At 40.9% G+C, this 26,475-nt stretch overlaps 1 protein-coding gene across 6 annotated transcripts in view; it reads left to right on the forward strand.

Annotated features, from left to right (window-relative positions):
• Window positions 1-206: 206 nt before the first annotated feature.
• BMAL2 (basic helix-loop-helix ARNT like 2) overlaps window positions 207-26,475 on the forward strand; it is a 121,954-nt gene continuing 95,685 nt past the window's right edge. For 2 of the 6 annotated variants that reach the window (XM_078449981.1, XM_078449985.1), the window contains exon 1: window positions 208-2,121. In XM_078449981.1, the coding sequence (XP_078306107.1) occupies window positions 2,045-2,121 (77 nt within the window). In that variant the 5' untranslated portion in view covers window positions 208-2,044. Of the gene's footprint in view, window positions 2,148-26,475 lie in introns of all 6 variants that reach the window. The other 4 variants (XM_078449983.1, XM_078449984.1, XM_078449986.2 and 1 more) reach the window with 3 other exon arrangements.

Consider the following 26,475-nt stretch of genomic DNA (forward strand, 5'->3'; position numbering starts at 1 on the left):
TTAGCAATGATTCCTGAAGAGCAATGTTGTCCCTGGGCTTTGGGTGAGAAAACGTCATTGACCATAAGGAACTATATATATATATATATATATATATATATATATTATTTATTTATTTATTTATATCACATCACGTGTTCTGCAAGTTATGGTTCAAATCATTTCTCCCACATTTTGCCCAAGGATTTAAAAAACCACTGTTTGGAAATGAGAGATTACCTTCCCATTCATTTCTCAAGATACAAGTTTTCTACCTCTGTCTTATCTTATGAGTTGTAATATAACTACTCTTTAAAAAAAAAGTCCTAGAACGGAAAGCTCTGGAGCATAAAGAAAAAGTAGCCAGTAGGACTTAAACTTGAACATTAAGGGGAATGCACGTTAAGCTTGAAGAGTGATTTGCTGCCACAGAATCCTGTATGTTCTCCTTGAGCATTACTTCCTGCTATCATATTTAGGTTCTGGCTTCCTTTTCTTTGGCTTTCAGGCTTTGGGTGGAAGTGAATCATCATTTCTAAGAAATGAGGACTGCAGTGATTCACCAGCAAGTGTATTGGGTACCATAGTATGAACTCCTAGGAAGATGTGACTTTTACAGTCTGGCTTCTCCCATCTACTGAGTGATCCTGGCCCAAATGCTCATCTGTGAGCCTGTGCTTGCCTACTGATAAGACAACATTGACAGCTGTCCAGCCACCTCACAAAGGTTGTTGTGAGGCTCACATGAGATGACAAAGGGAAAAACACTTTGTCCTCAAGACAATATATAGACTGTACTGTACATTTTCACCAGGGCCCTAAAATTCTGCTTCACCTTTAAGGTGACATTTAACCCATGCCTGGGTGTTAGAATGCCTCCCCACTTGGTAGACCATCTCCAGACTGTATATGTATCTGGAAAGCCAGGGTTTGAACATATTCACGGACACCTGCGCCAGATTTAAGACTCCTCTGTGGAATTCCACAGGCTCCTCTGTGGAATTTTTCTTTTTGAGCGGCCAGCGGAAGCTGGTGGATTCAGGTAGAGTTCCAAGTCAAAGCTGGGACTGAGATGTTTCAAGAGTGGTTTTGATTAGGGAAGTGCCTTGGAGTGTGTTACCGAGGGCAGCGGACTTTTCCCAGCATCGACTTGCACCTCCAGCAGCGTAAAATCCCAGTCCGCCCTTAAGAGGGCAGCAGTTTCCTCTGGTCCTGCCTACTGCCCGGGAACCTTGTTCCAACCCCGTTGCCCTGGTTTAGTCTCAAGTAGCCCTCAGGACGCATATGCAGCTAGTTAAGACGCTATAATGAAGACTGCTGGTGGGAAAAGTAGTAGATTTAGGCTGGTTGACACAAAGCGTTTGTGTTTTCTCTGCTGTTCCTTTCCTCCATCCCCCCGCCCCAACCTCTACTAGACAAACTGTAACCCAGGCACGGGTCTAGGAATCAGAGGGCGCGGAGAGAAGCAGCGTCGTCCGCACAGGATGGAAGGTTGTCAAATGATCCCCAGAGGATCCTGCTTCTGGAGTTACCCAACCGTTGCAGGAGCCAAAACAGCTTCCTCGGCGACCCCTCTCTGTCATCGCACCCTTGTCTCTGCAGCGAAGCCCTTGCCTAGCCCTACTGTGTACCAGGGAAGTTTCTGTTCCAGCTCCCCCACGGACCCCCAGGACCCCCACCTTGCAGCGATCTCCTTTTATCCTTTATCTTTGCCCCCAAGGGAAACAACTCCGACCCTCCCAACACTCAGACTGTTTTAACCTGTTTTTAAAAGCCAGTTTCCAGAAGGGCTCCAGGTGCAGCCTCGCCGGCCTTTGTGCGCCTGGCCTGCCGCCGCAGGGGTCGGGGGCGGTGCCACCGTGACTCCGCCCTGCGCCCGGCCCGGTTCTCCCGCTTGGAGCCCCGCGCAGCCCAGACCCGCGGGCAGGCCAGTCCCAGGCCGCGTGCTCTGCAGTCCGCGGCCGCCGCGCTACGAGCCCGCGCTGCTGCGCGCCCAGGCTGCAGAGCTCCCCCGGGGCCCTCGTCCCCGTTACGGGGCCGGCGCAGGGCGGGCCCCGAGCTCTCTATGCCGCCAGCCCCGGGGCTGCGGAGCCTGCCGGTTGGCTCCTGCGATGGCGGCGGAAGGGGAGGCTGCGGCGAGAGGTGAGGCTTCGGGCGGGCGGCCCCAGGTGGGTGAACGGCGCCGGACGCGCGGGAGCATCCCTCGCCGCGCTGGGCGCCGCGACGCCAGGTGCTGGGCACAGTTTGCGGAGGGCTCTTCTCGCCCCGGCATTACCTCCGATTGGCTCCAGGACCAAGGTCGTCCCTTGGGGACACAGGTGCTGCGCGGCGTCCCGCGCGTTCTCCCGGGGAGAGGGAGGTGGGGAGTGCCCGGGGTCGCCGCCGGTCTCGGGGTTACCCGCAGCCTCCCATCTTGGCCCCGGCTGGACCATTTGGCGAAGGTGACCTGGAGAGGGACCCTCTGCCGACCACCGGGATCCCACTTCGTCGTCTGCAGGGACTGCTGCGGGGACTTCTTAGATTTCGTTTTTTGTAGGAAGCAGTTGTCATAAGCCATTGAAGGAACTCGGGTCCTGCGAGCCTGTATCCTCTGTGCTGGAAACACTCAATCTCCCGGAACCCGTTTCAAAAACTGCCCCGCGGTGGGGCGGGCAGGGGGGACAGGGGAGCGCGTGGAGGCGGGTCCACCGCACCTCTCACTCGAAAATGACAGATTGCCCCGCAATAACCCTCAGTCAGCGAGAGGTGGCCCTTTTACCGTTGCTGCTTTAGGAAAGCCAACGTTTGAATTCGTTTGTTTTGTTTCATATCTAAGCGGAGTTTTCGTGAATTGAGTTGGAAGCGTTGCTGTTTCTTTTTCCTCCCTCCAGTATGCATACACTGGCAACATTGTGTGGTCTTGTCCATTGAGAGACCACTCGCAATTCTGGGATGATTATAGAGTATCTGTTTGGTCAAAAGGGAGTCAGGGAAAAACAGAAATAACTAAAGGAAAACTGAGTGGCAGAGAGAATTTCAGGGACGCCATTGATTTAATCCGCACTGTCCTTTTGGAATATGGTGATGAGTTGTGATTTTTCTCTGAGATACAGCAATGGGAAGAGGTGCTCTTGAAAACTTTATACAGCTAATGGGGATTTGGATCATGGGGAGATTTCCAACATTCTGTCATGTGAATATGTGAAATCTTTCTGGATGACATAAAGATGTGGGTAAGCACTGTTTTGCAAAGAGAAGACAGTATATATGGTGTTAAGTTCAGACATGTCACTGGGGTTGTTATTTATCCTTAGCTTTAGTTTCTTCATCTGTAAAATGGGGATAATTATAGTATCTGTTTTATAGGGTTGTTAGGATTAAATGAGATATAAATGCATTTAAGTACATATAAAGTGCTTAACCCAGTACTTGAGAAATAATAAGTGCTCCACAAACCTTAGCTTAATACAATTATTAATTTACAGCTCCCATTTGCTTTGTGAAATTGACGAATCTTGTCTGGTTAATTAAAATGTTATCCCACCAAGTTAAAATTGGCCAAATTGAAGAATATTTGGACTTTACTGAAAAAAGAGAAACCTAAAAATGCACCCACCCATTCAAAGAGTGGCCTTCATCGCAAAAGCCTTCTGGACTTACAAGATTTCAGGCAAATAGCTTCTTGCTCTTTAGCTGAATACCAAACATGCAGCTGGGAATGATTAAAATTAATCCTTCTTAGGTAAGAGTAGCAAAGTTTCAGTGGGGGCTGGGAGGGCCAGCATTTATTGAGGGCCTGTTACATACCAAGCATTGCATAAGATATGCCTTCCTTAGTTCATAGCAGCCCTGTGACGAAGGTGGCATTATCTCCATTTTGCAGATGACATGAGAAAACAGGCTGGCCCACAGTTGCACAGCCAGAGAAATGACAAAACTGGACTCAAGATCTGTGGCTACTGGCCATGCTGCTTTCCTTTCTTTCCTGTCTCCCTGGGAGGCGCTAATGAGCCATGTGCGCCCTTTCAGACCCCACCCCCCACCGCCACCTGTAGATAAAAAGGGTGAAACACATGTTGTTACACATTCCCCTATCCCTGGTGGGAAAACAAAACAAAACAGGTGTCTATCAAAATCCAGGACCATGTTTTCCTTACACAAAATCCCTAAAGATTTCTTTTCCCTAGGCAGTTTGACGTTAAGGTCCTGGGAGTAAAATACCAATCTAAAAGTAGTGGGGAGAAAACCCTCCATGGTGGTTACCCTGCTAAGAATAACTTCAGGGCTGCTTTTGCAGATGGCTGCCAAAAATCAGCTGGTGCCTAACATAACTGCCTGCTCAATTTTTTGACAGGCTTATGGTAAACACCAAGGTTAAGCAAACTGCCAAATGACTGGATGTCCTCCTGGCCAATGATTCCAGAATTCTTGGAGTCAGGGCCAAGGCAATCATGCAGGAGAGGCACATTTTCAAGATGGACCACCTGAGATGGTTTGGGGTCTTGTCTGTGGGACAGCTCTCTCACCTTCCCTTTCTTACTAGGGCATGTTTTCACCTGTGATGTTATCAGACAACTCTTTCTAAGGCATAGTTCTGCAATTATAGTGGCTTAAATTCATTTTTGTGACTCAGAAATTAAAAAAAAACATGTCCCAATCAACTTTGCATAAGCTGCCACTCCTGGCCTGGACCCTTGGGCAAAGCTTGAGCCTGAGATGCGTTACTCAAGATAAACCAGGATGGACTAAAACTGCTTTTCACATGTTTGGGGCAAGGTTGTGGAGCAGGTGGGAAGTGAGAGGAAAAGAGAGAATGGGGGGAGGTAGGGGTGGAATAAAGAGAGAAGAGGGGAGAGAGTAAAGGCGCAAGAGGGAAGGAAGGCGGAAAGTGAGGGAAAGAGATGGGGAGAGGAGAGGAGAGGGTGGAGGGGAGGGGAAGGAAAATGAGAAGGGGCAAGGCAAGGAGCTGGGAGAGGGGAGAAGAGGGGAATGAGGCAGGGTAGAGGTGAGAGCATGGAGGGGGGTAGGGACTGCCAGCTCATCAAAGTTTGACTCCAGGAAAAAATAAAAAGACATTTAATGTTTAAAATATGTAGGGAAATCCAAAATATTAGTAAACAGTGATTTCACTTTACTTTTTTCCTTGTGGCAAGACCCTTGGTTCTAAAAAGCATGGTCTCTTTCTGTGCTGTAAACATTGATTACAGCAACCTTTCAAAATCTCTCCCTTTACATAATGTTCAGGAAATCATAAATTAGGTAATAACATCTCATTCTAGTAGCCCTGACTTCAGTTGTCCCATTTAGTTGAAGACCTCCAGCTTTCCACTGTGACAGCTGAGTTACACAGCTGCCTGGGGTCTGGGTCACGAGTCAGCATCAGTACGGTCATCAGCAGTATCAGGGACTCTGAGCAGGTGCCCTGCAAGAGACGAGTGTACCTGAGACATCTGCCTGGTCATCTTTCCTCTCCTGGTTTCTGCAGGCCTGCTCCCTGCAGTCTGTTCCCCCCACCAAATCCCAGCCTGTCTGTACCCTCCCCCTGCCTCACCCAGTGCCTCCCTCCTTCCTGGCAGGAGCTGTGAAAACTTAAAAGAACCTACAATTTAAACTCTTATTGGAGCTGGGACTACAGCTGGAAGATCTTCTCTGCAGCTGCTTGTAGTATTTCTGGATATTTACTGATCATTTATGAAGCGCTTAGCTGTGCTTATGCCCATTTCTTCTTATGCCCCCATTTTCTTCTCTTGTGTGACGTCACATTTAGCAGTACTTCTCAAATACCCTTTAAATTATATCACCTTAGGCTATAATATCTCACCTCCCAATTAAAAAAAAAAATTCAATGTCTATTTATTTTTGAGAGAGAGACAGAATGTGAGAGGGGGAGGGGCAGAGAGAGAGGGAGACACAGAATCCAAAGCAAGCTTCAGGCTCTGAGCTGTCAGCATTGAGACCGACACGGGGCTCGAACGCACAAACCATGAAATCATGACTTGAGCCGAAGTCAGTTGCTTAACCCACTGAGCCACCGAGGCGCCCCTCCAATTTTTAAACTTAAAATATTTTAAAATTTCTTAAAATATTTTAAATCAGTCCAGTTATATAATATTAAAATTCTCATTTGAAAATACTTAAATATTGTTTGGTACGATAGGAAAATTGTCATTTATCCAAATAAGTTATTGGTATCTCATTTCCCTAGTCTTTAATCTTACCATTTAAATCTCTAAATAATATCTTTACAGAGAGATAAAAACAGAAGCTGGAGGAAAAGGAAATATGGAGAGAATCATTTTTTCACTCAACATGGTTTGCATTACAGGATATTTATTGAAGGTGAAGATTATTGCCAGAAAACAGTAATTGCCAATATATTCAAAATGTTTTAGTTCTGATATTTTATGTATTTTTTTAATTAGATAAGAAATACACTTTACCATATGTTCCAAACATGTTGCAGGCAAAGTGGAGAGTCATCCACTGGCTTTTTCTTCCAAAATATCTCCATTTTGTCTCCCTATTATGTCCTGTAGTCTGTTATATGAGGGCGTCTGCCTTTCCCCATATGTTTTAAACTTTGCTCCCTGCAGGTGTTGCTCAGGCTGTTGTCTGCTATTGGAATGCTCCTGCCCTCCAGATGGGCATATGGAAGTCTTACCTTGTCTTGAAGGCTGAGCTCAGGTGTCACTGTGTTTTTACTTGCCTGTGGAGGAGGACAGCTGGTATATAGGGAAATGAGCATGAGCTTGGGAACCAGGCCGTTGGGAATGTGATCACCAGTTTCATTATTTACTAGCTATGTGACCTTGGCCAAATTATTAAACTGCTCTGAGCCCCAATTTCCTTGTCTATAAAATGGGGGGTAAAAATGCTTAACTTGGAAGCTTATGTGGGAATTAAATGAGATGATTCCCAGAGCCTCTCCTCTCCCCGTTATGGAAATGCTTCTCCCCTTCTATTTTCACACTGTAGTCTTTTTGTGGGTCTGTTGTAACATTTGGGCCTGCTTGCCCCAAGTTATTTAGGTAGGTTTCTTAGCTCCAGCCCTGGTTGCCCATTCCTAGGAGAACAGGGTTCTTACTCATCTTTAAAATCTCCAACTCCTTGTACCTGTTAAATGCCTAATAAAGGTTTGTTGATTTTAAATAAATAACGATTGGTCTAATGTGTGGACAGCGCTGGTTCATTCATAAACTACCCATTAAATACAAACTACTGTACTAAGCACACAGAGATGAAGAAATGGATAAAGAAAGAAAAATGATTCAAGAGCTTATAAATAGGTAAAAAGCAGTCAAGGTATACGTAACAAGATAGAACCTAGTAAAATCTCTAGTTTAACTGCTGAGAGTGAGCCTCACTACCCAAAGGAGAAATCACATCTAGTTCAGCAGGGAGGGACTCACAGACTTTAAGAGAAGGTGCTAACTTTAGTATCAGTGGGTAGATAATTCTTGGGGAGGTAGCCAAGAAGAGGGTCTTTCAGGACAGAGAATAGGAGATATGCAAAAGTCATCAGTAACTAGTTCTATGAAAAATGCTGTTGATGTTTTGATAGTGATTGCATTGAATCTGTAGATTTCCTTGTGTCGTGTAAACATTTTAACAACCTTGATTCATCCAGTCCGTGAGCATGGTATAGCTTTCCGTTTATTTGTGTCATCTTTAGTTTCTTTCATGAATGTCTTATAAGTTTTCAAAGTATAGGTCTTACACATCCTTGGTTAAATTTATTTCTAGGTATTTTATTCTTTTTGATGCAATGATAAATGTGATTATTCTCCTAATTTCTCTTTCTGCCAGTTTGTTATTAGTGTTTAAAAATGCACCGGATTTCTGGGTATTAGTTTTGTATCCTGAAATTTATTCTAGTAAGTTTTTGGTTTTTAGGGTTTTCTATATGTAGAATTATGTCATCTGCAAATAATGATAATTTATTTCTTCCTTATCAACTTAGATGCTTTTTATTCCTTTTCTTTGATTGCTGTGGCTAGGACTTCCAATGCTGTATTGAATAAAAATGATGAGAATGGATGGCCTTGTGTTGTTCCTGATCTTAGAGGGAAAGCTTTTAGTTTTCCACCATTGATAATGATGTTAACTGTGGGCTTGCCATATGAGGCCTTTATTATGTTGAGGTATGTTCCCTCCATTATCCCTTTTTTTAAAAAAAATGTTTATTTTGAGAGAGAAAGCGAGTGAGCTAGAGAGCTATAGGGGAGGGGCAGAGAGAGAGGGAGAGAGAGAAGCCCAAGCAGACTCAGCACTGTCAGCACAGAGCTGGACATAAGTCTGATCTCATGAACCTCGACACCATGACCTGAACCAAAATCAAGAATTGGACATGTAACCAACTGAACCGTATAACCACTTTTTTGAGAGTATTTTCTCATGAATTATGATGGATTTTGTTAATTGTTTTTTTTGGCATGTATTGAGATGATCATATGGTTTTTGTTCTTAATTTTGTTATTGTGGTGTTTCACATTGTTTGGTTTGTAGACATTGAACCATCCTTGCATCCCTGGAATAAATCCCACTTGATAGTGGAGAATGATTTTTTTTTTTTTTTTTTTTTTTTTTTTTTTTTTTTGAGAATGATCTTTTTAGTGTATACTTAAACTTGGTTTGCTAGTATTTTGTTGAGAATTTTTACATCTATGTTCATTAGAGATATTGGTCTGCAATTTCTTTTTTTTTTTTTTTTATAGTGTTTTTTTCTAGTTTTGGTATCACAGTACTGCTGGCCTTATAGAATAAATTTAGAAGCATTTTTTCCTCTTTAATTTTATACAATAGGTTGAGACAGATAGATATTAACTGTTTTTTAATGTTTGGTAGAATTCATCTGTGAAGCAGTTGGGTACTGGATTTTTGTTTCTTGGGGTTGTTTTCTGTATTTTGTTTTTTGTTTTGTTTTTGTTTGTTTTTGACTACTGATTCCATTTCATTACTAGTAATTGATCTGTTCAGATTTTCTCTTTCTTCCTGATTCAGTTTTACAGGATTGTATGTTTCCAGGAATTTATTCATTTCTTTTAGGTTGTCCAATTTGTTGGCATATAATTTTTGATAGTAGTCTTATAATCCTTTGTATTTCTGTGCTTTCCATTAACTCTCCTTTTTCTTTTCTGATTTTTATTTGAGTCCTCTCTTTTTTTCTTGCATTTTTTATAGGCTTTTTTTTTTCTTGAAATTGATTTCTAGTTTCATACCATTGTAGTCAGAAAAGGTGCCTGATATGATTTCAGTTTTCTTTAATTTGTTGAGATCTGTTTTGTGGTCTAACATGTGATCTGTCCTGAAGAATATTCCTTGTGCACTTGGGGGGGGGGGGGGAAAGTATATTCTGCTGTTTTTGAATAGGATGTTCTGTATATATATGTTAAGGCCATCTGATCTAATGTGCTGTTCCAAGCCACTATTTCCTTATTGATTTTCTATCTGGATGATTTATCCATTGATGTAAGTGGACTTGTAATGTCCCCTATTGTGTATTATTGTCAGCTTTTCCTTTTATGTCTGTTAATATTTGCTTTATATATTTAGGTGCTCCTATGCTAGGTACATAGATATTTACAATTGTTCTATCCTCTTGTTGGATTGATTCCTTTGTCATTACACTTCATTTTCAGTTTTTATGTAACTTAAATCTGAAGTGGGTCTCTTACAGGCTTACAGGCAGCATATAGATGAGTCTTTTTTTTTTTTTTTTTTTTGCGCTATTCATTCATGCTGTGTCTTTTAATTGGAGCATTTATTCCATTTACAGTGAAAGTAATTATTGATAGGTTTGTACTTGTTTAATTGTTTCCTGGTTGTTTTTGTGGTTCTTCTCTATTCCTTTCTTCTTTTCTTGTTCTCTTCACTTGTGATTTGATGACTTCAGTTTATGCTTGAGGTTTTATTCCATTAATTTTTTGCGTGCTTGTTATAGGATTATGGTTTGTGGTTACTATGAGGTTTCTATGTGACATCCTGTGTATATAGCAGTCTATTATAAATTGGTCACTTATGTTTGAACACATTCTAAAAACACTACATTTTTTTAATTAAAAAAAACTGTTTAATGTTTGTTTATTTTTGAAAGACAGAGAGTGAGTGTGAGCAGGGGAGGTGAAGGGAGGATCCAAAGTGGGTTCTGTGCTGTCAGCAGAGAGCCTGATGCAGGTTTGAACTCACGAACTGTGAGACCATGACCTGAGCTGAAGTCAGATACTTAACCAACTGATCCACCCAGGAGCCCCTATTTAATTTTTTTTTTTAATGTGAACTCTACACCACATGCGGGGCTTGAACTCATGACCCCAAGATCAGGAATTGCATGCTCTCCTGACTGAGCAAGCCAGGCACTCCAAAACACTGAATTTTAACCCCATCTCCATGTCCTATATATATGATGTCATATTTTACATCTTCTTATTTTGTTTACCCCCTAATTTTCATAGATATGAGTAATTTTACTACTTTTTAAAAAATTTGAGTATAGTTGACATGCAATGTTATATTAGTGTCAGACGTACAATTAGTGATTTGACAAGTTTATACATTATCTTTTTACTATATTTACTATAAGTATAGTTACCATGCATCCCATTACATTGCTGTTACAAAATCACTGACTTATGCTCTGCTTTATTCCTTTGACTTACTCATTCCATATCTGGAAGCCTGTATCTCCCTCTCTCCTTCACCCATTTTGCCCAAACCCCCACTACCCTCTGGCAACCATGTTCTCTGTATTTATAGTTCATATTCTGACTTTTGTTTGTTTATTCATTTTTTATTAGATTTTATTTATGAGTGGAATCATATGGTATTTGTCTTTTTCAGTATGACTTATTTCACTTAGCATTATATGCTCTAAGCCATCCATGTTGTCTCCAATGGCATGATCTCATCCTTGTCTTTTATTTTTTAATTTTTTTTAATGTTTATTTTTGAGAGAGAGAGCGAGCACGTGTACGCGGGTGAGGGGAAGAGAGAGAGGGAGACACAGAATCCAAAGCAGGCTCCAGGCTCTGAGCTGTCAGCACAGAGCCCAACGCAGGGCTCGAACTCACAGGAACTGAGATCGTGACCTGAGACGAAGTTGGATGCTTAACCAACTGAGTCACCCAGGTGCCCAGATCTCATCCTTGTTTATGGAGGTGTAGTATCCCCATTGTCATATATACCACATTTTCCTTATCCATTTGGCTTTTGATGCACACTTAGGTTGCTTGCATGCCTTGGCTATTGTAAATAATGCTGCAATAAACATAGAGGTGCCTATATCTTTTCGAGTTAGTGTTTTCCTTTCCCTGGATAAATACCCAGTACTGGAATTATTGGATGATATGGTATTTCTATTTTTAATTTTTGGAGAAAACTCTATACTTTTTTCCACAATGGCTATACCAGTTTGCTTTCCCACTAACAGTGCATGAGGGCTCTTTTCTGTCCACCTCCTTGCCAGCACTTGTTATTTCTTGTGTTTTTGGTTTTAGCCATTCTGACAGGTATGAGGTGATATCTCTTTGTGGTTTTGACTTGCATTCCCTTGTTAATTAGTGATGTTGAGCATCTTGTCATATGTCTGTTGACCATTCATATGTCTTCTTTAGAAAAATGTCTATTCAAGTCCTTTGCCCATTTTTAAATTGGATTATTATTATTTTTTTTTTTTTTTTGGTGTTCAGTTATATAATTTCCTTATATATTTTAGATATTAACTCATCATTGAATATATCATTTGCAAAGATCTCCCATTCAGTAGATTTTCTTTTAGTTTTGTTGTTTTCTTTTCTATGCAAAAGCTTCTTATTTTGATGTACTCCTAATAGCTTATTTTTGCTTGTTTCCTTTGCCTTATGAGACGTGTAGAAAAATATTGCTATGGCTAATGTCAGAGAAAATACTGCCTATGTTCTCTTCTAGGATTTTCATGCTGTCAGGTCTTATATTTAGGCCTTTAATCCATTTTGAGTTTATTTTTGTGTATAGTGTTAGTAAGTGGACCACTTTCATTCTTTTACATGTAGCTGTCTAGTTTTCCCGGCACCATTTATTGAAAAGACTCTCTTTTTCCCCATTGTGCATTCTTGCCTCCTTTTTTTTTTTTTATTTTTTATTTTTTATTTTTTTTTAATTTTTTTTTTTAACGTTTTATTTTATTTTTGAGACAGAGAGAGACAGAGCATGAACGGGGGAGGAGCAGAGAGAGAGGGAAACACAGAATCTGAAACAGGCTCCAGGCTCTGAGCTGTCAGCACAGAGCCCGACGCGGGGCTCGAACTCACAGACCGTGAGATCATGACCTGAGCCGAAGTCGGAAGCTTAACCGACCAAGCCACCCAGGCGCCCCTCTTGCCTCCTTTTTAATAGATTAATTGACCAGATAAATGTCTGTTTATTTCTGTGGTTTCTGTTCTGTTCTATTGATCTATGTGTCTGTTTTTGTGCCAATACCATACTGTTTTGATTAGTACAGTTTTGTAGTGTATCTTGAAATTGTGATATCTCTAGCTTTATTATTCTTTATCAAAATTGCTTTGGCTATTTCAGGTCTTCTGTTGTTCCATATACATTTTAGTTTTATTTGTTCTAGTTTTGTGGAAAATGCTGTTGGTATTTTGATAGAGATTTATTGAATCTATAGATTTCTTTGAGTAATGTGAACATTTTGACAGTATTAATTCTTCCAATCCATAAGCATGAACTATCTTTCCATTTGTTTATGTCATTTTCAGTTTCTTTCATCCGTATTTTATAGTTTTCAGAGTACAGGTGTTTCACCTCTTTGGTCAAGTTAATTCCTATGTATTTTATTCTTTTTTGGTGCAATTGTAAATGGTGTTGTTTTTTAAGTTTCTCTTTCTACAATTGTTGTTACTGTATAGAAATGCTACCAATTTCTGGGTATTTTGTATCTTGCAAACTTTCTGAACTTGTTGATTACTCCCTATAGTTTTTTAGGGGAGTCTTTAGGATTTTCTATGTATAGTATCATGTCATCTGCAAATAGTGACAGTTTGCCTTCTTCCTTACCAGTATAGATGCCTCTTATTTCTTTTTCTTGTCTGATTGCTGTGTCTAGGACCTTCAGTACTATGTTGAATAAAAATGGTGAGAGTGGACATCGTTGTCTTGTTCCTGATCTTAGAGGAAAATCTCTCAGTGTTTCACTGTTGCGTATGATCTTAGCTGAGGGTCTTCCAAATATGACCTTTTTTATGTTCAGGTGTGTTCCCTCTAAACCCATTTTGTTGAGAGTTTTTATCATGAAGCGGCATTGAATATCGTCAAATACTTTTTCTGCATCTATTTAGATGACAATATGATTTTTATCCTTTGTTTTGTTGATGTGGTGTATGATGTTGACTGATTTGTGAATATTAAACCATTCTTGCATCCTGAGAATAAATCCTACCTGATCATGGTAAATGATTTTTTTTATGTATTGTTGAATGCAATTTGCTAATATTTTGTAGAGAATTTTTGCATGTATGCTTAACAGAGATATTGGCCTGTAGTTTTGTTTTTTGTGATGACTTTGATTTTGGTATCAGGGTAATGCTGGCCTTGTAAAATGTATTTGGAAGCTTTCTTTCTTCTATTTTTTGGAATGGCTTAAGGAGAATAGGTATTAACTGTTCTTTAAATATTTGGTAAAATTGATCTGTGAAGTCCTCTGGTCCTGCACTTTTATTTTTTGGTAGTTTTTGGTTACCAATTCAATTTAATTACTTGTAATAGGTATGTTTAAGTTATCTATTTCTTCCTGGTTCAGTTTTGGAAGATTTATGTTTCTAGGAATTGATTTCTTATAGATTGTCCAGTTCATTGACATATATTTTTACATTTTCTTCTCTTATAATCCTTTTATTTCTATGGTGTCAATTGTTACTTATCCTCTCTTATTTCTGATTTTATTTATTTGAGTCCTTTCTCTTTTTTTCTTCATGAGTCCAGCTAAGGTTTTTTCTCTTTTGTTTATCTTTTCAAAGAACCAGATCTTGGTTTCAATGATTTCTTTCTGTCTGTCTGTCTCTACCTAATTTATTTCTGCTCTGATTTTTATTTCCTTTTTTTTACTCACCTTGAGCTTTATTTGTTCTTCTTTTCTAGTCCCCTTAGGTGTAAGGTTAGATTGAGGTTTTTCTTGTCTCTTGTTTCATTCTTTTGCAGGTAGCTGTCCAGCTTTCCCAACACCATTTGTTGAAGAGACTTTTTCCCCGTGCGTATTCTTTCCTCCTTTGTGAAAGATTAACAGACCATATAATCATGGGTGTATTTCTGGGTCTCTGTTCTGTTCTACTGATCTGTGTGTCTATTTTTGTGCCAGCACCATACAGTTTTGATTACTACAGCTTTACAGTATAACCTGAAGTCTGGAGCTACTTAATCTCTTAAACTTGTATCCCTTTTTACAGAAAGAATAAAGAAAGATTAATAGTAAAAGAGAAATATAAAACAAAAAATGAAAAAAGAGAGAAAAAAGAAAAAGTGAAAGAAAATAAAAGAGGAGAAGAGGGGTGCCTGGCTCAGTCGGTTGAGTGTCCAACTTCGGCTCAGGTCATGATCTCCCAGTTTGGGAGTTTGAGCCCCGTGTCAGGCTCTGTGCTAACAGCTCAGAGCTTGGAGACTGCTTCGGATTCTGTGTCTTCCTCTCTCTCTGCCCCTCGCCTGCTTGCTCGCTCACTCTTTCTCTCTCTCTCTCTCTCAAAAATAAATAAAACATTAAAAGAAAAGAAAAGAGGAAGAAAGGGAAAAAACAGGAAAAACAAAACTGACCAAAAGTAAAACAAAAGAAGAGAAATTTTAAAAAGAAAAAACATAATAAAATAAAAAATTCAAGAATACAAAATAAAAACAAACCAGAGAAACACAAAACCATGGCCTGTTTTTGGTGTCCCAACAGCACAGGGCAGCTGATGTGGGCTTGCGGATCCTGGGCTTCCTGATGTTTCAAGCTTCTTGAGCTAGACACTGCTCAGTGTGTGCTTTTAAGGTGGAGAGTGCCGCGGTCCCTTTGCACCTTTAAACTGTCGCTTTTTTTTTCTTGTGCCGCAGTGTGACTGGTGCTGGTGTGTGCTTGAGGACCCTGGGCTTGCCTGAGGTCACAAGCTCCCTGTGATGACTGGATCCACCAGTTGTGGCATCTGGACCTGCCCCTTTTGGCGTCCAGAACCTGCCCTGGTCTGCGCTTTTAGGGTGGAGGGGAGAAAATGTTCCCATAGTTCTTCTGCCCTTTTAAACCATGGCTTTTTTTCTGTGTCCCAGCACCAGTGGGCTGGTGTGGGCTTGTGGATCTGGGCTTCCTGAGGTCGCAAGCTTTCCGTGATGATCTGACCCACCAGTTATGGCATCACGACCTGCTAATTATGGCATATGAACCCACCTGTTATGATGTCCAGACCCTGCTCCGGTTTTGGCTTTTAAGGTGGAGGGGGGAGAGAGTATTCCCACAGCTCCTTTTAAACCTGGCTTCTTTCTCTGTGCCCCAGTGTGATTAGGGTGTGGGCTTGTGGACTCTGGGCTCGCTCAAGTTGTAAGCTCACTCAGATAATGGGTAAGCTCACCCATTATGGTATCCAGATCCTGCTCCAGTCTAGGCTGTTAAGGGGGGAACACAACTGTGTCCTTCAGTCTCTCTGACCTGGAGAGTGTTCCAGAGCTCCTTCACCTCTTGGCAGATTTCTAGAGCAGTCCCTCCTATATGCTGGTTCCTCTTTTAAACTGTGGCTTTTCTGTGCCCCCAGGGACAGAGGGGTCTGTTCCCAGTTCCTCAGTGCTGTCTCTCTCCCCACTTCTGTTCACGGTGTTGGGGTGGGGGTTCTCTTTGTTACTGTGTCTCTCTCTTCCTGTTCTCTTGCCATTCTCTCTATCTTTGTTCAGTAGCTCTTCAGTCAGCCCTCAGTTCTTCTTCAGGAAGAATTGTTCTATTAATAGGTGTAATTTGGTGTGTTCCCTGGAGGAGGTGAGTTCAGAGTCTTCCTACGTTGTCACCTTGAACCAGAACTCTAATTTTACTACTTTTGTTTTAGCTTTTATACTAGTTTTATAAGTGATTGATCTACTACCTTTGCTATATGTTTGCTGTGACCAGTGAATTTTTTTCCTTTTATAATTTTCTTACCTCTAGTTATGTTCTTTTTTTTCCTGCCTTTGAGAAGTCCCTTAAACATTTCTTGGAAGTCTAGTTTAGTGATGATAAACTCCTTTAACTTTTATTTGTCTGAGAAACTCTTATCTCTCCTTCAATTCTGAATAATCTTGGCAGGTGCAGTATCCTTGGTTGAAAGGTTTTTGGTTTTTTTGTTTGTTTTTTCCCCTCTTTCAGTACTTTGAATGTATCATGCCACTGTCTTCTGGCCTGTGAAGTTTCTGCTAAAAAACCAGCTGATTGCCTTATGGAGTTTCCCTTGTTCTTAACCATTTGCTTTTTCTCTTCTTTGAAGATTCTCTCTTTAATTTTTGACATTTTAATAATTATGTGTCTTGGCTTCTCCAAAGAAGACGTCCAGATGGCCAACCGACACATGAGAAAATGCTCAACATCACTCATCATCAGGGAAATACAAATCAAAACCACAATGAGATACCACCTCATACCTATCAAAATGGCTCACATTAACAACTCAGGGAACAACAGATGTCGGTGAGGATGTGGAGAAAGAGGATCTCTTTTGCACTGCTGGTGGGAATGCAAACTGGTGCAGCCACTCTGGAAAACAGTATGGAGGTTTCTCAAAAAATTGAAAATACAACCACCCTACAACCCAGCAATTGCATACTAGGCATTTATCCACGTGATACAGGTGTGCTGTTTCAAAGGGACACATGCACCCCCCATGTTTACAGCAGCACTATCGACAATAGCCAAAGTATGGAAAGAGCCCAAATGTCCATCAATGGATGAATGGATAAAGAAGGTGTGGTGTATATATATATATATACAATGGAGTATTACTTGGCAATCAAAAAGAGTGAAATCTTACCATTTGCAACTACATGGATGGAACTGGAGGGTATTATGCTAAGTGAAATGAGTCAGTCAGAGAAAGACAAAAATCATATGACTTCACTCATATGAGGACTTTAAGAGACAAAATAGATGAACATAAGGGAAGGGAAACAAAAATAATATAAAAACAGGGAGGGGGACAAAACAGAAGAGACTCATGGAGAACAAACTGAGGGTTACTGGAGGGGTTGTGGGAGGGGGGATGGGCTAAATGGGTAAGGGGCACTAAGGACTCTACTCCTGAAATCATTGTTGCACTATATGCTAACTAATTTGGATGTAGATTAAAAAAAAAAGTTAATAAAAAAAATTTTTATGTGTCTTGGTATTGAGGGCTTTCTGTGCTTCCTGAACTTGGATATGTTTTCACTTCTCCAAAGTTTAGGGGAGTTTTCAACAGTTATTTCTTTAAGTATATTTTCTGCCCCTTTCTCAATCTGTTCTCCTTCTGGCCTCCTGTAATGCAGATGTTGGTGTATTTCATGTTGCCCTGAGGGTCCTTTAACCTATCTTCTATTTTAAATTCATATGTGTTATCTATCTATCTATGTATCTATCTATTTTGTTGTTCAGCTTGGATGCTTTCCCTTAGCTTGTCTTCCAGATAGCTGGTCTGTTCTTCTACATCCTGTAGTCTGATGCAGGTTTCCTCTAGTGTGTTTTTCATTTCAATTATTGTATTTATCAGCTCTGACTGGTTATTTTTTATATTTTCTATCAGTTTCTTAAAGTTCTCACTGAATTCACACACTCCTCTCATCTGGTGAACATCTTTTTTACTGTTTCTTTGAACTCTTTATTAGGTAGATTGCTTGTCTTCATTTTGTTTAGGTTTTTTTTTTTTTTTTTTTTTTTTTTTTTTTTTTTTTTTTTTTTGAAGATTTGTCTTATTCTCTCATCAGGACCATATTCCTGTGTCTCCTTATTTTTTCTGGCTCTCTGTGTTTATTACTATGTATTAGGTATGTCAGCTACATCTGGTCTTGAAAGTAGTGACCTTCTGTAAAAGGCATCTGTGGGGCCCAGTAGAGGGCTGTGACCTCTACAGGCATGCTGGTGGGCAGGGCTGGCTTCCTTCTCCCTGGCAAGTGTCTCCTCCTGGAGAGGTGCTGGACCTGACAGAGGCTGTCTACCCGGTGTTGCAAGGCAGGAGCCCCTTTGCAGGAGTGCCGGCTGGGGTGAGTGGGTTGGTAGAGCAGGGCAAGTGGTGCCAGTATGGTAACGGAAAGTATAAGAACTGGCTCCCACAAGCTTCTGGCCAGCTAGACTGAAGTAGGGCAAGAAAAATGGTGCCTACCAGTACTTCCATTCCCATAGAGAGCTCCCACAGATCCCCGCCCCTCTGGCACGCATGCCTGAAGTTAGTCAGTGAGTCTCCTTTGTGTATAACCCAGGTACTTTTCAAACAGTTGTTTCTGTGCTGGGTCTTGGACTGAGTGATACTAAGAGTGGAGTCTCAGTTTCCTATAGCTGTCCATCTCTCCTGAGTTAAGCCCTGCTGGTTTTCAAAGCCAGATGTTATGAGTGCTTGTCCTGGTGCAGGTCTCAGGGCTGGAAGTGCCCAATGTGGGGCTTGATCCCCTTGCTACCTTGGGAGCACCTCTGTGCCTGTGATGTCCCTCCTGCTTGTGGGTCTCTGCCACACCAGTGGTTTCATTCTCTGCTGCATCCTTTCCCCTCCTGTCCTTCTTGACGTGGCCTTTTCTTTACTTCTTTGGCTGCGGGAGATCTGCTCTGCTAGGCTTCGGGTTGTTTTCAAAGTGAGCTGCATTATACGTAGTTGTTGCCTTGTTATGTCTGCGGCAGGAGGTGAGCTCAGGATCCTCCTATTCCACCATCTTCCTTAAACTGTAACCATTGTATCTTTTATAGGTTTTTTGGCGTATCCAATCATGCCAGATTAACATTAATCATGATAATAGCATGCATCATGGTTCTGTTTACTCATCAGCTGCAAGAATTGTATTTTCCCAAGTGTAACGATGATGTGGGTATAGACCATCCAAATCTAAATATGTTTTTCTGCTTTTTGGAAAAACATGTTGACATTCAAAATGCTGAACACTGTATTCTTTTTATGCATGAGGATCAATCCAGTCCGGAACAAGTTAGAGGACTTTCCTGTTTCTGATGAACTCTACTCCCTTGCTTTTGCCTATACCTGGATTAGGTTATAATGCCTATGAAATGTTGACCTTTTCCAGAATAGTCATAGGGAATAAGTCTTCAATGTTTATATCGCTCTGATTATATTCTGTATCACAACTGAGTGGTTTTCTATGACTGATTTCCTTATAGTCATAATGGGTGTTTCGACTACCCCTTGGCCCCATTTCAAAAGCTTAGTATAGACTGGCCTCTAGAGCTTTAACCTTTTAACCTTTCCTTCAATGCTTGCTAGATTTTTGGATGTGCTGCCATATCTGTTAAGTGCTGATATCCAAAGCTGAACTTCTATTGGGAGGGAATGTGGAATAGTGGCCTGCTTTTGGCTTTGAGAGGATCTGAACTCTTTCACCTAATTATTGTGTGATCTTTGGCATGTGTATCAATTTGGGTTCAACCAGAGGAACAGAACCAGTAGGAGATGTGTATATTAAGAGATTTGTTGCAAGGAATTGGCTTATGCAACTGTGGGGGCTGACTGGGATCCACAGGGCAGGCTGTTAGGAAAGGCAGGCTGGACCTCTCGGGCACAGGCTGAAGCAGCTGTAGGTGGGCAGTTTCCTTCTCTTCAGGGAAGCCTCCGTTCTATTAAGGCCTTTCAACTGATTAAATCATACCCACCCGGATTATCTAGAATAATCTCCCTTATTAAGGTCAACTGACTATGGACTTTAATCACATCTACAAAATACCTCCCTGGCAACACTTAGATCAGTGTTTGGGTAACTGAGGATCCTAGCCTGGCCAAGCTGACCCGGCACAAAGACTATCACAGCAAGTTACTTCACTTCTCTGAGTCTGTTTCCTCATTTGCTAAACCACCACTGTAGGGTTGTTGTGAGGACTGCATCAAAGAATGTAGGTAGGCAAAGGGCATGCATAGTGCCTTGCATGTAAAGATTCAATAAAAGATTATTCTGTTTGTCGTGGTGGTGGTAGTGGGGGGTGGGTGACATTGGTGGCTGTGGTCTCACCTACAAAAGTGACTCAATCCCACTTTTTGTCACTTTCCTGATCATTCTGCTTCACTGCAGTGGTTGGCTTCCTAACTGGTGCTCTTGCCTCAAACTTCTCATCCATCTTTTTTTTTTTTTTTTTTTTTTTTTTTTTTTTATTTAAACCTCAAGGTTGTAATGGAGTCTTCAAGTAGCTCACTACTCTCCATCTCTGAAAAAGTGTCTTACTGAAATCTGGACACACTATGTTTACAGCCTTCCTCAATGTATCAGTCACTATTCCAACTATTTTCTCCAAAAAGGCCCCACCTTGCTTGCTAAAAGCTAGTCGGACAGAGGACTGCCTTCTGTGGCATGAAAATTCATTCTAAGTATATTTTGTTCTTTTTGAATTTCTGTAGTGATTGAAAGTGGACATACTTGAGAACCGTTTCTCCGGAAGAGGCTATTGTATTTAAGTTTTGCTTCTTTTTCTTTTATTTATATATTTATTTATTTGACAAAATGACTTCTTTTGTTCCTTTTTCCTCCTCTTTAGGTACTATTGTAAATTAAGAAAACAGGTATCTTTTTAGGATTTTCTTCAAAAATTTTATAGTGATCTTTATCTTAAGATCAAAAGTAGTTTTTTTTCCTAGATCAAAACAGATACATAAGAGGCAATACTTAAATATAGTAGAATCAAATAATAAATAGAAATTTAGCTAGGAAAATGTTTCAGTTCCCCAACCCATCAATAAGAAACAACATGTGAACAAATAAATGAACTTAGGAACCATTTATAGTCTATAGGAATGACAGCTTTGGCATTGAATGTCACACAGGCAAGTGAGTGGGCCATGTCCTTTAAGGCTTAAAATGAACCGGCGAGGATCTGGTTATCTATGTGACACATCCCTTCTACTAGTAAGGAGGGGCCAGTGATTCCCAGGCTTGCCCAGTGCAAAGGCTTATATATTCCAGAGCATGTATGAGTTAGGATATGGATTTGCTTATATTCCTCCTACTGGAGTGTGTACTAAACATAACCTTAAAATGCACAGGTGCCCTGGACCTCTTGCACAGTATATACTAAGGCTCTCCATTTCTGGTTATGAGGGCACAGTGTTCAGAGTGGAACACAGACCAGTTGAATATGAGAGAGATAGGAAGTTTATGACTTTCAAACCCCAGAAAGAACCAAAAAGCCTGTTCTCCAGTTTGGAGCACAACCAGGTAGAAAAGATGTGGTAGGAAAGAGCTGGTGTATTCCCCTGTTGGGATAGTCACCTGGTGAGCAGAACTTGTCAGCTGTGATCCTATCGTGTCCTGCATATTGTTCCAACAGTACATATTCATCAAGCTACTATGAAGCAGGCACCGCATTGTGGGGCTGGGAAGGTGGCATTGACCCAAAAGACGTCTGTTTCATGGAACTGAAAATCTGACAGATCCTCTGTGTATCCTGGGAGTTCTATCAGGTATTAACCCAAGGCTGGAGTGCTGTTGGCATTGTGGTGAAATGGCGGGGAGGGACAAAATTGGGAAAGGGCAATGTTCAGGCGTACCAGGGAATAAAAGTGCACAATCTTGAGGCATTGAGGAACATGGCCCACCCACTTCCCTGTGTGGCATTCAATGCTAGCGACATCATTCCTATAGACTGTAGCAGTTCCCAAGTTCACTTTAAGACATGAGGCCCAACAATCCAAGCAGCTAGCACAGCTTAACCCCCGAGGCTCTCTGACAACTGTGCATGGTTCACAGTCTTACTCCCAGACCACCGTCCCCAACCCAAATAGGTCAGTTTTCCCATCTGTTGAGTGATTCTCTGAGTCCATTCCAACCATTCAGAGCTCTTCCCTAGTGTCAACATTTTGCTATCCACTGTAACTCTTGGGCTCTCACTCTGCCTACGCTGTATTTCATCAGAGTGAGTAAATTTCCCACTGTTCTCTCTTTGGATTTTTTGTTCAACACACCAGCCAGACATTTGGTTTGACAATGTAAATGTCATGCTGGTCACTTTTGCAAATGGCATATTTTGAGGAGGCTTAGTCAATTTGTTAGATATAATCTGAATCCAAAAAGATGCTGTTAGGGTGGTGCCAAAGAAGATTAAACTTAACAGCCAAAAAAAGGGCCAGTATCTAAGTATAAAAAAGAAAAACTGCAGATGTGTGAAAAGTAAAGATGTGGCTTAACAACAACCTGAAGCAAAGACAGATTTGGATTTACTCAAAGAAAGCCCTGTTGGGGAGTCAGAAGACTCAAAGGTCTGTCCCTTCTCCATCAATTTCTGGCTGTATGATAAAGGACAAAGAACTTAATCAACTGTGGAAATCTTTTTCTTTCTTGAAAACAGAGAGAGTTATATTAGACCATCTGTAACACCAGTTACAGTTCTAAAATTACACTGTTTATTCATTCATTTATATAAAGTAAAGGTCCAATATATGAAATAAGAACTAATGTAGTCCTATAAATAATGAAAGTATAGGCAAAACATCATCAATAAGAGTTCTGTCTTCTCTGTGGGCTAGACAACTCCTGGGTGTTCTGTTCTGATCACACCACACGTCAAAGGATTTTTTTAGTTTCAAGTATGTGCAGAACAACCAAGCTCACGACAGGGCATCCTATGGGTGATGTTTGAGGGAGTCACATGGTCCGGTTTAGGGAAGAGAAGGATTTAGGACAAAAGTGTGCGATATTGTGGTTTTCAGCCAAAGTTTGAGGAGTTCTACAATACACAGACTATCTCAGATGACGCTTCCTTCATGAAGTCTTTATAGGATGTTGTGACCCAAACTCTTCCAAAGACAATTCTGTTCTAGCTTGTAGTTGGGTTATTGCTTTACTTGTGAGACTGAGATACTTGAGAGCAAACACCATGATGTATTCATCTTTGCATCCTCTCTGGCTTCTAACACAATTCCCTGTACAATTCCCCAGCTGAACTGAAAACTTGTTAGACTTTTTAGACATAGGATTGATGGTTAAAAATTACAGAGAGATATTTTGGTCATCCAAGGAGTAAACTTTTCAAATAATTGAAATGTCATGAAATCATATGAATTACAGTGAGATGGCACAATGCTTTCATTTGAATGGATCAAATTAAGGCTGACAATGTCCCTTTTTGCTGAGAATATGAAGCAAACTGAAACCCTCCTACACAGCTGGTGGAAATGACACAAAACCCTTAGGGACACAGTTTGGCAGTTTTTCAAAAAGTAAAACACAGACCTGTCTTAAAAGCTAGTCATTCTACATCTCAGTACTTACTAAACACAAATGAGAACATTTGTCTACACAAAGACTTGTGCCTGAATGTTCGTTTACAATAACCAAGAATTGGAAACAAGCCAAATGGCCATGAGCAGATGAATTAAATTGATAAAATGTCAAATGTCCCAAAGGAGTAAGGAATAAAAAGGAGTAAACTACGAATATGTTCAACAACATGGATGAATCTCAAACTCATTATGGGGAAAAGAAGCCAACTCAGGAGGGCATATATCATGTTCTATTTATAAAGTCTAGAAAATGCCAACAAATGGTTAGGTAACAGTGAAGTCACTCTGCCTGGGGTTGGTAGTAAAGGGAAGGGTGGACTGCAAAGAGAAGCTTTGGAGAAGCCTTTCTCCAGTTTCTTTTATATGTATTAATCTTATGGTGGTTTTTGAATACAGAAATTTTAACTTTTTATTGTAGTAATTTCTTTCATGGCTTTTACCTTTGGGCTCACCCTTCAGAAGGCCTCACTTTAAGATTATGTAAATACTCACATATTTTTTCTTATACTTTTATGATTTCTCTACATTGAACTCATTCATTAGAAATTTATTTTGATAAGTAGGTAGAAATATAGATTTAATATATTATGAACAGTTAGGAATTGACCTAATACTAGTTCTGGAACAATCCATCGTTGCCCCAATTATTGAGTGTGGGTGATGTGTCAGGGATTGGGTTAAACTGGAAATACAAATATGGCCCCTGCCCTCAAGAAGTTGTGTCTAATGAGGGAGACTGGCTAGTAAGAAGATAATTACAGTGAAGTGGGATAAGTTCAATGATGGCATCAATTGCAAAGTGTCACCATATTACCTAAAAGGGGCCTCGGTCAGGTGGCGGGTTTGGGGGCAGTGGTTGGAGAAGGCTTCTTGTAGGAGTTAACATCTGACCTATGTCTTGACAGGAGAGCTTATGTTACTCTGATTTGGGAATAGGGCATTCCAGGCAAGGGAGGAATAGGCCCAGGGAGGCAGAGCCATGAGGGAATGCGGTATGACTGGGGAGTGTCACCTAGTGCCCTGTGGCTGTTGTCTGGCTCATGAATAAGAGAGCAGCATGGGATGAGGCCGGTAGCCAGGCTGTGCTATGCTATGTAAGACTTTATATTACAGGTCATCTTAAATTCAGTGGAGAGCCACAATAGAAGGAAATAATTAAATCTGTTGGGCAATAATCACACTGCTAGTTGTTTGCATATTGAATAGTCTCATTGCACATGGCTTTTAACCCAAGCAGTGATCACAGTTTTGAATTAAGTATATGATTAGTCATTAATGTCTCACATTTCCTTCTTCCGAAGGTGTAGGAGAAATTAATTTTTTTACTATTAGATAGGATTTTCATGTGGAAATCTGAATTATCTGGCACTATATTTCATATTTACTCTAGCTCCGCAGACAGCCTGACCCTTAATTTGACTGGGACCTTAGTTATTTATCTTTAACAGTTACACCATCGTTTCATCTGATCATTTGCATGAGGATGGAGATAGATGCACATCCGTGTCCGTTTGGGTTTCTACCTTGCCAGAAGCCCATTATTCTCAACTCGGATAAATAAGTAATGTAGTACCCGATAACACACTTCATCCAACGAACTTCACAGATTCTAAAAGGATTCAACATTGACCTCATTCTTTTTCTTTACAGAAGCTCTGTAAGGTAAGTCTAGTCTGTATCAGCCTTTATTTCACAGCTGAGGAAAGCACAGAGAGGTGAAGCACCTTACCTAGAGCCACCTGGTGAGTCGAGGGGGCTCGGACAAACATGTGCTTGCTGTGCCCAGTGCCGTGTCACTGTTCCCTGTCCCACGGTCGGCGGAGGTGGTGGGCTACTCATGTTGTATGTGGAACAATGTTACTGCAACAGGGACTTCAACTTGAGTTAGGATCCTTGGTGGATATTTTATGAAGTCCATACAGTCAGGAAGTTCTGCCTTTAGGAGAAGAGTGCTCAGCAATCAGTAAAGGTTTTCAGGATCTACTTCCTCCCCGTGAAAAAGCAGGTGCCTTTGGCAGAGTAGGGGCTGTTCCTCGCCACAAAAAACAGCCCTTTGTGGGCTGTAATGTCACAGTTAGAAAGCATTAAACATGGCACCTCACTAATGCTTTCAATCAGTTATCCAGTGTGGCATGTAGAGGTGATTGAAGTCATGTGGCTGCCACTTGCTGAAATCCATACACTTACCCCTCCCCCTCATCCATAAACAGATTCTCTATAGGCAGGTGACTCCTGTGAAAAGTTTTCTCTTAACTCGCTTGAATACTTTGCCAACAGATCTTTCACATACAGTTTAGGACAAGAGTCAGTCTGGAATCCTGTGCAGTTGATTAGAAACTCTCTGTCCCTTCTCTTTAGGAAAACATTAAATGTTCTGTGAAAGTGGCTCAGTATGTTCTCGTATCTTAAGCAACATTAAGTTCACAGTATCAGCAGTTCGTATTTGTTCTTTGGGTTTAAAAAACAATATAAGGGTTGCACACATGACTCTTTAATTTTGTATACATTTATCCTTTCAAGGAAATGCCCAAGGCTCGTGAATAACACAGAACTTTTGTGGTATGGTTTTTTTTTTTTTTTTCCTGAATTAAAAAGTAACGTGTTAGTCACAGAAAATTAAAAAAACTTTTACTTTCAAATGTTTTTTTTTTTTTTTTCAACGTTTTTTATTTATTTTTGGGACAGAGAGAGACAGAGCATGAAAGGGGGAGGGGCAGAGAGAGAGGGAGACACAGAATCGGAAACAGGCTCCAGGCTCCGAGCCATCAGCCCAGAGCCTGACGCGGGGCTCGAACTCACGGACCGCGAGATCGTGACCTGGCTGAAGTCGGACGCTTAACCGACTGCGCCACCCAGGCGCCCCTACTTTCAAATGTTAAATTAAGGAAAATATAAATGTTTAACCATATTTTTAATTTTCTGTATTCAGATGCTTTGAGATATGGAGACTGCTTCTCCCAGGATTAACCCATTTCTGGAGATAGTAAACAATTTGCCTATGTGTGTACTTTTCCAATTCAGACCAACCTATCCAGAGGCTCCATCCCAACGACCTCCTTTCTTTCAGATCTCACACTCTGGACTACTATCCAGGTGTCCTGACTGC

This window comes from Panthera onca, chromosome B4, assembly GCF_046562875.1.
Source record: "Panthera onca isolate mPanOnc1 chromosome B4, mPanOnc1 haplotype 2, whole genome shotgun sequence".
Classification (NCBI taxonomy): Eukaryota; Metazoa; Chordata; class Mammalia; order Carnivora; family Felidae; genus Panthera; species Panthera onca.